Here is an 11,694-nt window from a genome sequence, read left to right as displayed (position 1 = left end):
AATCAGGTACTATGCCCTTTGCTCAAAACAATATTAATTACACAATGAAATGCCTATTATTTAGTAAAGTCCATTGTTTCCCTTAAGAAATATTTTCTACCGCTGAAACTGTAATTCCAGACATCTTAATCTATCAGAAACCAAAGTAAATTGTATCCTGTATCCATACAGAGACAATTTTAAAAACAGTGGTTCTGAACCAGGGGGCCCACTAGAGAGCCTCAGAAGACTTCCAAGGGGGCCTCAAAATTATTAAAATATTTAAAATAAGACAAAATTAGCATTAACCACTGCTTTAAAAGGATTCTCACAGGTTAGACTGATGTCTGCATAATTTTCCAAGAGAGAGAGAGAGAGAGAGAGAGAGAGAGAGAGAGAGAGAGAGAGAGAGAGAGAGAGAGAGAGAGAGAGAGAGAGAGAGAGAGAGAGAGAGAGAGAGAGAGAGAGAGAGAGAGACTCTGCAAATCTAGAATCAGAAACTGGAATCAAAACATGAATATGTAAGCTTCATTTTGCTGGCAAGTCCACATCTGTCATTACCGGGTAGTACAATGATATTCTTTAAAGGTCCCATGGCATGAAATTTTCATTTTATGAGGTTTTTCAACATTAATATGAGTTCCCCTAGCCTGAATATTGTCCCCAAGTGGATAGAAATGTTGATCGGTGTAAACCCGAGTTCTGGCTGTTTCTCTCTGCCTTTGAGAAAATGACAGGCCAGACGAGCCAATCCTGAAGTCTCCTGGTTTGACGTTCAAGCAGGAACGGTTACCTCCCTTTCCTCCGCCCAGAGAATCTGGCACGCCCATGCAAACGCTAGAGAGATCATGGGTTGTGAACGAGTGAACGCTGGCAGTTTCTCAGTGTTTGGATGTACAAATGAAAACAGAAGTCTTTTTTCAGTTCCTTCTGATCTGTGATCAGTAATTTCTGATGTGTAGCTAATTATTTATTATTCGTGCACACAATGCGGCTTCTCTCTCTCCCGACAGAACGGTGTTTTCGTGTTTTCTATCTTGTGAGTCAGTGTTTTTGTACGTCCTCGTCGCGTCTATCGGTTCTAAAATGTGCATACAGTCATGAGTTTCTGCTCAACATCGGCCTCACACACGCCGAAGCTCGGGCTGCACTGGCCGGTGGCCTTCAACATCCCCGACCCCCAGTACTGCATCTGGCCCACAGCGGAGGCACCAAACGCGGCGTGAGATTAAGCAGAAGGGGGGTAAGCGTGAGCATATTCGGGCTAGCCAGCCTAGCCCCACAATAAACTGGATTACATTTGATTACTGCTGTTGTGTCTTTGTTTGCGCTGTGTACTCAACGCGCGTGTCACTGACGCTTTTATTTTATTTTAAGAATAATGCTATTATCAACACTTACTTTTAACTCGTTCATCTCGACAGCTGTAATGGTACTTTGCATGTGTTACAAAGTTGGTAATAATGATGAAGACGGACTCGGCGTGACTGGGACTCGTGTTTATTCAGAACTCTCAGATACAAACACAATAAACTTGCGCTGACTGACAGCGCTCTCATAACTCAGTAGTTACTATAAATAACTTTGTTAGCAATTGCTGAGCTCCATCTCTGGCACATTAGTGATGTCCGGTTCGCAGACGATCTTTCTTTTGAACCAGTTCTTTTTAGTGAACCGAATCAGTTCACCAAATCGGACTGAATCGTTCTAAACGGTTCGCGTCTCCAGTCAGCGCTGATCCATAATTTACTAAAGTTACTAACTTTCTGACATGAGTGACAGTCCCTCCGACTAGAAATAGACTAATAACCTGAAGTATATGCTGTAACTACAACAGTTCAGACATGCTGAGAACTGATGTGAAGTGAACTCAGGTCCATCCGTCTCTCTGGCAGCAGCTCGTGCCTGCTCGTGCCTCGTAGACCTCGTTAAACCACGCCCCCTCCGCTCATTTAAAATGCAAAGATGTCAGCCAATCACAACGGTGGGCGTTTTTACTGAAGTCTCACAGCAGACACGCCTCTTGAAGCAGGGCATTCAGCCACAGGGCAAACAGCAGTATAGAAAAAATGCCTTTTATTTCTAAATTATGACATTTTATGATGTAAAAGTCATACTAACAATATAAGTACACCTCAGGAAACATTATAAAATAATAGAAAAATGCCATGCCATGGGACCTTTAAAACAAAGGCGGGGTAAGTGATATTTGCTGAACATTTGAAATCAACCCAAACAAACACACCCCTCTCTTCATTGCTCCGCCTCCAAAGCATACCCTCCAATCCTAACAGCCCTGCTCTGAGTCGGCCTCGAACAACAATCGCTGGCATGCGAGGCGAGTACACTAACAAGGACGCTAAACAGTAAGCACTAGAGTAAGCATTCTCTAGCAGTCATCAGCCTGCACAACTCTCACTAGCTGACCTCCGTCTATTTATCGTAGCAGAAGCGCAACAAAATAATGCTTCATGAAAAATAAAACGAAGATGATGAACGAACGACAAGGAAGCACAAATGTTTTTTTAACATACAGTACATAAGAGTAAATACAAGGAAGAGTTTGTTGTTAGTTGCCAAAAGCACCGCAGCTCCAGACAAACAATATGACACTCAAAACCAGTGTTACTCGCGTCTGTAGCGGAATTAAAGCAACCTCTGCGTCTGTTTTCAGGCCTTCCCTCATAGCTCTCTCCAGTGCTGGAAAGCTTTTCTAATATTAATGCGGGTCCTAAAGCTCCTGACTGATCATAGCCCTTTATTTTCCTGTGATGTTCTTATGAGCTTTTCTCTTTCAACAGTCTTTCTTCAAATCTCCCTCTGGCTCGTTCTCTCTCCTCCACCGTCATGCTCCTTAATGCTGATTGGCTACACATTTGATGTTGTGTCTGGTTGTGTCGGTCCAACCAACTTTTTTCAAATATCGCTTACCCCACCTTTAAGGTACTATGTTAAAGGATTAGTTCACCCAAAAATGAAAATTAGTCCTGGAGTTATATTAAAAAAGTCCTGGCTAATCCAAGCTTTAAAATGGCAGTGAATTGGTGTCTCGTTTATGAAGTCCATAAAAATGCATCTATCCATCATGTAACTGCTCCACACTGCTCCGGGGGGTTATTAAAGGCCTTCTGAAGCAAAGTGGCACGTTTGGGTAAGAAAAATATCCATATTTAAAACTTTATAGACTAAAATAACTAACTTCCGGCGGATTGCCGTACACATCAATTTACGGCGAAAGAGTGACCCTTGACCCTTAAACCCTTGACGCATGCATATTGATGAACGCAGACGCGCAGAGGATAGAGCAAAACAAAACATGAATAGGAGTTTGTTGCCCAGCCCTATCCACAAGAGGCTAGCCTAGAAATCTAGACCCACCATAGCGGCAGCAAATCTAATTTGGAGCCAGGGTAGTCTAGCAACTCTCCGTTGGCTTACGAGCAAGAAAAACCAAACTCTGGTCAGGCCAATCACATCGTGCAGACACATCAATTGCAGACTGAAAGCAAGATGGCCAGAGCTGGAGGAACGAGTCCACAGATGGGTGCTTGAACAACGCTCAGCCGGGAGAGGCTCAGCTGAGCGAGACAAACGCTGCCAGTGTGAATGCACAGCGCCTGCGCGGCTCCCGCTCTCCGCACTGCTTCTGTCCTGCCAACGCACTGCTTGCGCGTGCGGTGTGAAGCTGCCGTTATAGTCCAGTATAATGCGACTTATAGTCCAGTGCAACTTATATATGTTTTTTTTCCTCTTCGTGACACATTTTTTGACAGATATGACTTATACTCCGGAAAATATGGTAATTATTTTAGTCTATAAAATTTTAAACATGCATATTTTTCTTACACAAACGCGCCACTTCACTTCAGAAGGCCTTTATTAACTCCCTGGAGCCGTGTGGAGCAGTTATATGATGGACAGATGCACTCTTATGGACAATAATTAACCAGGAGTTTTTAAAATATAACTCCGATTTTATTTGTCTGAAAGAAGAATGTCATACAGGTAGGATGATTTGAGGGTGAGTAAATCATGGGATAATTTTTAGTTTTGGGTGAACTAACCTTTTAATACCATGGTACATGAATATGGCAAACATTCAGCACCATAGTGTTAACATTGAATGGCATCCCTGGTGTTCATTATTTTGTTTAATTTGGGTTAAAAGATGAGGTTAACATGCTTTAAATGTTCAAAAACACATTTTTCACATGCATAATGTCCATTATTGCAGCTCCTAAATTCATAGTCTGTCTGAAATGCAGTGATTTCTACAAAGCCCCTCCTTCCAAAAAGCAAATGTGCTCTGATTGGCCAACAGACCCAGTGAGTTGTGATTAGCCAAAGTGTAAATATAACGGCCCTTGCCATAACTGCGACCTTCAGCTTCCAAGGCTTTAAGCAAATGTAAAAACACAGTTAATAATGTAGTCGGTTTCACCGTATCAGTTCGAGCACAAGTCAGATTCTGAAAGTGCGGACGATCAAGCAGATCGATCATAACCAACTTTGCAAGCACGGCTTGAGCTGAACATTTCACAGTGCTAAGTAGTCCGCAACATGACAACAACACTACAATTCACTAAAGTCTCGGATTCTCTCTTTGTGTATGCCTTTGCCAGGAATTATGCTAATTTCTCACAATGTGACGTAGACGTTTGAGGAAGTAATATATCTGACTTCGATGCGTTGTACAGTCCCTTCAGAAAAACGCGATTATGCGATCGCGTGATTTAACGCATAATCAGCCAAAGTCCGCATATTCATGCGGGGGCCGCATTTTTTCAAATACGCCGCACTTTCGCCGCATAAATTACCTATTTCCGCGTGCAAAATATGCGGGGCTATCATGATTTCATAATCCCCGCATTTTCGTTGCAAAAAAAGTCATATATATTAGCAGAAAGTTGAAAAATTTTCGTTTACTTCACACAAGAGCCGCCATTTCCGCCTATTGCCATGGGAACGTTTTGAAGTGACGTGATTACCCGACGCGAACATCATCGAAAAGCTTCAAACCCCGTGGAGAAACCATAGATACCGGTGAAACCATGATGAAGCACAAACTCCCATTGGCCAACAAAAATAACAGCAAAAGAGCAAAGCAGTTTCCCTGTGTGCTGAGTGATTTCAAAACACAGCATCATGAAGCTTTGAAGCGTTATGAATCAATGAGTCGATTCAGCAGTTTGAAGCGTTATGAATCAATGAGTTGATTCAGCGGTTTGAAGCGTTATGAATCAATGAGTCGATTCAGCGGGTTGGATCGCCAAAGTCACGTATTTCAGCAGTTTGACACGCGATCCGAATCATGAATCGACTCGATGATTCATAGCATCATGATGCTGTGTTTTGAAATCAGTCATCACTATATAAGTCGTTATTTAGTTTTTTTTGCACACAATAACTATTATCGTCGCTTCATAAAGTTATTGTAGAACCACTGTAGTGAGATGGACTTTGTAACGACCTCTTTAGTAGGCTACCTTTTAATGGGTCTTGAGAGTGTACATTGTGCCAATGGAGGCCTTTCTGAGCCATCGGAATTCAACTAAAATATCTTAATTTGTGTCCAACAACATAAAGGGAAGTCATTAATGACAGAATTTTCATTTTTAGGTGAACTAACGCTTTAAGAGATTGCACTTTGTGCATTGGAAGCACTCAAATGTCTGTTTTGTATAGCGACATCTGTAATACAGGAAGTTATTTATTAATTTTTTCAGAAGTTGTAGCATATTCCTTTTGTAAAGCTACAGAACTTGATTGACTAAATGTTTTGTAAATTTGAGCCATTATTAAGGTCTTCAATAAAACAAGATGAGAACTTAAATATTCCAGCACTTTCTGTGATGTAGTGCTTTTTTTCTCTTTCTCATCAAACCGCAGTTTTTGCAAGTTCCCGCAATTTTATCGCATAAAATTGCATAAATATCCCGCATTTTTCATCGCATTTTTTAAGAAAACGTGCCGCATAATCAAGGATTTTTGCCCGCAACAATCACAAAAAAAAGCCGCATTTTTCTGGAAGGACTGGTTGTAGGCAGGTCTGGATCAGTGTTCTCTGTTAGAATAAATCCCTTTGTGAGACTATGAACTTTCTAACTTTGCAGATTGTACAAACAGATACATTACACACTAAAGGTAAAGGAAAAAGGAAACATTAAAAAGCATCATATGACACCTTTAAATTTGAACAAGTTCACCACGTTAAAACATTCATTGCAATGACCATGCACTTCAAGCCTCTTTAACATTCAACAGGCATGAAACAGGAATCTGGGCAAATCTTTAACAAGCAATATGTGCCTGATAAATGTATAATGTACCTGTAATCACAGCAGTGTCACAGTTAGAAAGTAAACCATGTTTAAAGTACATTCGAAGCATTTGTTTGATTTTTTTAATAAATGGGAAAACAGTCATGCATCTTGATTTGTTAGACTAGAATATCATCAACCAGTTAATACATTTAATTTTAATTAAGTTTAATACATTTCAATTATTCAAAAGATTTGTTTTTGAAGATTGCACCCAGTGTTATTACTGTAGATTTGAATTATTCTAAAACTATAAAGATATCTCGAAAAGTAGTTAATTGTAACCTAAAGCAAGCTATCAGGTGATCGTGAGGCATTTTAATTTCCAAACGACCTTAACCCGCTTGTAATAGAAAACGTATAAACTTTAGCTTGTGTCACGCGTCCTAGAGTCATAAAAACGTTGCTCAATTACAGTAGTGAGCTCCGCTGACCAGGATACAAACACGTGCTGTGTCATTTATGCGCAGACGAAGCCTTGGCGAAGTTGGCGTCAATATACTTAGTTCACGTTGCCTAGTAATGTCGTTTTAACTGTGTGCGACTTAAAGCCGGCTAGCCAGACGTAGCTAATACTCAACTAAGCAGTTATTAAGCTCAACAATTTGATCGATTGATAAAAGCGAACGAACTGACAATCTGGATAGCGCGCAAAAACACAAGTAGTTTGTCAGCATATTGCAAGTAGACACTGGTGCTTAACAGTTCGATAAACATGTGTCTAAATATGGAAGTGCTAACGTTACTTTCAAAACAAAAAGTTGCCACACAGTAACGTCGTGTCTAGGGGGAGGGTTAAGTGGGTTGTGCAGATTCAGCACCACAGGCCTGAGCTCACCATGCTGCCGTACTCGCCGGTTTTCTCCTCTTTATCTCGGGCGACTGATCCCGGCTCGACCTCCTCCTTCTGTTGCGCCTGGCTGCTACTCTCCGAAGTCATCGGCCGCCTTTGGCTCTGCACCGGCCGGCCGCTCTCGACCCTTATCCGCGATTAAGCGCCGTACGCCGCCTCGCCCGATCCGCCACTCACCGGCTGAATGCAACAAGCACTTGCTCTAGCTAGTTAGGGTCGGTTTGTATTACCGTTTCAGAAACTAAACGAAGAGGGAAAAGGGAGCTGCGCTAACACTAACGCTTACGAATCTATCTCCAGTAGGGGTGTACTTCATACCCTAGTAAGCCTTAATGGGGATCAGCGAGCGGTTCTGACAGACGGCAGAAATTCACACACCGCCACCGTCCCGACAGACAATGCGACCACCCCCTCCATCGCGCTCGCTCTTCCCTGGCAACAGAGCGAAACACGCGCTGCGCCGCATAGCAACCAGCAGGCGCTCTCGCCGCATAACGACAGACGGTCAGCGAAACTGCAGCCGGGCAACTGTCTGCGAACCATGACACAGCGAATAATCCACTTGATATATAATTACCGCAGTCTTCGCACTCAAACTAATGACAATTAAAGTCAAACATTTTAATGTATAGACAGACAGACAGGTATGATTTACATTTTCATAAATTTAACACACCATGTAGTGTCAGTTTTGAAATGTCAATTTTTATTATGTTTCAGCATGGGTGGAAAATTGTACATAAACATTTTACAGTAGTCATAAAGTTTCTGCTCCCTGTAACATGAGAGCATGCCTGGGACAACAAATCAAGCCATTGTTTCTGACATTGTTTTGCTTGTAAATTTCTGTAAATTCCCCTTTAGTGAGAACATTTTCTTTAGCCGATTTCAGATGGAAATATTTGCTGTATTAAAAATCCATGCCGAGTGTTTGCACAAGGTAAATCTCCTCCAAAGACATTAATCCCAGTCGTGGAAGGATTAGCGGATACAGCCACAGGCCGTGCCCAATGCTTCATTTGTTCACCAAACATGACAATGAAAACATAGAACAGAAAAAAATGAATAGTTGTTTAATGCAGGCAAAGTGCTGGACTTCATCCTCCCCCAAGGAGATGTGAACGTGTTGACAAAGTGGTTCTCCGTTTCAAGGGTTCAGAATGGATCCATCTGACGGGTGAATGCTCAGGATGTCCCGCTGAATTTTCGGCCATGCTTCTTGTAACCGTTTTTAGGCTTTGGTGGTGCCAGATTGTGATGCCTGTTGGCTTTGCAGTTGCTGAAGCTTCATATTCATGACTTCCACTACAGCTGTGAGGAGGCAGATGAAACTCATTTAATGCATTTACGATTTTGTGCAGGTTTTCCTATCATTATCAGAAAACTTGACAGTACGCAACAGGTTGCTCCGGGGTGTTGTATGATTCTGAAGGGGTTTCTTTTGTGATAATGATAAAGACTATATGTTATCCTGCTTATTCACATGACTACCGACCAAATGAATAAACATGGAACTAATAATCCATTACCAGATACCAGTATTCTAGATAACCATGTCATTAGCGATTATTTGACTTGGAAACAGTAAAATACATATATATGTATATATAATGTGTGTGTGAAAAACCACCTTGTTTCATAGCATGTTTTTCTTGAAGGGCAGGCTGAATTTTCTCAATTTGTTTTGTAAGGAAGTCAATTTTGCGTTTAAAGAACTCTTTGCCATCATCTACATCCTGAAAAGATAAAGCAGTGAGATTTACTTAGACTTTGATTTATTTAGAAGTACAAACTATTACAGGTTAGTTCACCCAAAAATGAAAATTCTGTCATTAATTACTCACCCTCATGTTGTACCAAACCCGTAAGACCTTCGTTCATCTTCGGATGACAAATTAAGATTTTTTTTTTTTTTTTTAATCCGAGCTCTCATACCCCTCCATAGACTGCAATTTAATTACCACTTTCAAGGCCCAGGAAGTTAGTAAAAACATTGTTAAAATAGTCCGGGACTCCAGTGGTTCAACCTTATTTATGAAGCAACGAGAACACTTTTTGTGTGCCAAAAACAAACAAAAAGAACAACTTTATTCAACAATTTCTTCTAGCCTGTGTCCGATTCTTGTGCTGTTGATGCAGTGTCAACAGTGCAGCACTTCCAGAACGCCGGCCCAAAGCATAATGAACTAAGCGGCTGCTTAGGGCCACCATGGGCCCCCCAAGAGCACATGAAATGACATACTTTATAATGATGGAAATCGCGAAATGGCCTTAAACAATTACTAAATGAACTGCAAAATTGTAAGTTTTCTAATATATGCATGGATTGATTCTGACAGAGCTGCACGAGCTCGCAGCGCCATCGACTGCTTGTTAGCCAGGGTTCAAACTGTGCGAAAAATCTGCACTTAAACGGTGCTACTCGTCATTTGCCCGGTAACCTTTTTACGAATGGATGGATTTGAGAATGTGATATGGTTTAGTGCGAATATCTTATCTGACGTGCTGCATGTTTTGGACGGAGTACAGCATAGTTTCAGTTTCTCAGTAAATGCTTCTCTGCAAGTGCTGTGTGTTTGAGTCGCTCAAAATTATCAGTTGGGAACGCAACGCGCGTCAAACATCTTCCCATATTCATAATGAGAATCATTTATAAATCTGTTGTTGTCAACAAAAAGAAGCACTAAGGTCATCCTGCGTGTTTCCGCCAAAATAAAAGCTCTGTTTAACGTTTGAAAGAAATCCATCAACATTTCTTGTTTTTCTCATCTGCTCACCAAGGCTGCATTTATTTGATCAAAAATAGAGTAAAACGTTATATTGTGAAATATTATTGCAATGCTGGTGAACAACTCAAGAATTTGTGTACCGAAGATTAACGAAGGTCTTACAGGTTTGGAACGACATGAGGGCGAGTAATTAATGACAGAATTTTCATTTTTGGGTGAACTAACCCTTTAAACAGACTGGCAAAATCCTGGCTCACCTTCTCCACGAAATAACCTGTTCCGACATCCACTAAGACATGATTCACATCATGAAGCTTTCCAGGCACATACATCTGCAATACAGTAGTTAAGGGAAACAACTTATCTGAGATTGACACAAATTATGAATAAACAAACTGCCTATGTGAGTTTGTTGAGGGTCAGAAAATCAGTCAGCACTCATTTATCACTCAGCTGTTGCAAGGATACAGAACTGGTGAGAGGAACAAGTAGTTCTTTTCCTAAAAGAAAAAAGTAATAGCAAAAAGAAGCCAGTGAACAGAATATTATTATTTATATTAAAGAAGCATCATATAAAGTTCAGCAGTAATACCTTCATTGCTTTTGTTAAGGACATTCAAACTCTCTTTGGCCTCCACATATTTAGTTTGGACCACTTTTAACTGACCGATGGATGATGACAGGAACTCGGTTTCCTAGAAAACAAATTTGAGTCATTTCATTTATTAACATGGCTCTGATAAAATGCTGCTTACTAAGGAAAATAATAGGGGAATAAGGGCAATTTATACTAAATTAATGTGTCCAGATCTGTCCTGTTCAAACAAAATCTCACTGTAGTGTATCCTAAAATAGACAAGGTAAAAAAATATAATTTTGCTCATTATATACTCGTTAAAATAGTTCTAAAAAGGAATAGTTAAGCCAAAAATGAAGAGAGAAATGTTTTGAGAGAAATGACTGACTCACCCTTCACTTTCATTCTATACAATGATAGTGAATGGTGGTTGTCATTCTGAATCTCCTTTTGTGTTCCAAAATTATTTAAAAAAACAAGAAGGTTGGTAAATAATCACAGGATATTACATTATGTCTTAAGTATCAGTTTAATGGTGAATTAAATATGGTTACTCTCAGCACTACCAGCAGCACGCGCACAGACAGCATGACACCCGCTGCGTGCATGTCAGTAAACCACTAACAGAAAAAATAACAGCGAATGTTGCAATTTCGATATCTAAAATCAAATAAATGTTATATTTATACCACACATTACCTGATCAAGCTGCGTTTTCAAGCCTTCTAACTGAGGAAGAGACAATTCAGTCAGATTCACCGCCATGTTGACACTTGAATAGGGCGAGGAAAGCTTCCGGGTCAAACGGACACAACTGGAAGGACTTTTAGCAATGATTTTGTATTTCGTTTATTTTATAATATTAGTGTATTTTGTGTTTAAAAAAATCAATAGAAAAGAAAAATACAAAAAAAAAATACATAATTTAAATATTTTGTAAAGGCTGACATATTCCTTGATGGCTTTTATTGTCAATTAAATTCACTCTGTAACTCCATACAAGTATTTAACTTTCATGCCTAATGTATTTTGCCTAAACTCTAAGCAAACTTTCCAACATAAGGTGGGTCTTGAGCATTTGATTTATGGAAGCTCAAAATGCAGAGTGATAAATCAAACACACCTAAATCTATAAATGGGGAAAAAAAAATTGTATTGTTGGTTTCATTAATTTGAGCCCATCCCTGCACACATATCTGAGGTACATATCAGAAACGAGATCCCCCATGTCCTCCG

The 11,694-nt window shown here is 40.3% G+C and overlaps 2 protein-coding genes across 2 annotated transcripts in view; both read right to left on the bottom strand.

Annotated features, from left to right (window-relative positions):
* The window catches only part of chchd4b (coiled-coil-helix-coiled-coil-helix domain containing 4b), a 616,826-nt gene that overhangs the window by 331,682 nt on the left and 273,450 nt on the right, over window positions 1–11,694 (bottom strand). The window lies entirely within an intron of this gene.
* Window positions 7,762–11,264, bottom strand: pfdn5 (prefoldin 5). The gene is made up of 6 exons (XM_079840599.1): window positions 11,158–11,264; window positions 10,474–10,576; window positions 10,350–10,381; window positions 10,139–10,213; window positions 8,783–8,888; window positions 7,762–8,463 (listed from the first exon to the last, which is right to left on the bottom strand). Exons 1-6 carry the CDS (start codon window positions 11,221–11,223, stop codon window positions 8,384–8,386), a joined length of 462 nt encoding a protein of 153 aa, XP_079696725.1. The 5' UTR covers window positions 11,224–11,264; the 3' UTR covers window positions 7,762–8,383.

Source organism: Gobio gobio, assembly GCF_949357685.1.
Source record: "Gobio gobio genome assembly, chromosome: 17".
NCBI classification, from domain to species: Eukaryota; Metazoa; Chordata; class Actinopteri; order Cypriniformes; family Gobionidae; genus Gobio; species Gobio gobio.
The sequence above is the reverse complement of the archived record's forward strand: the minus strand, read 5'-3'. Positions and strand labels throughout refer to the sequence as shown.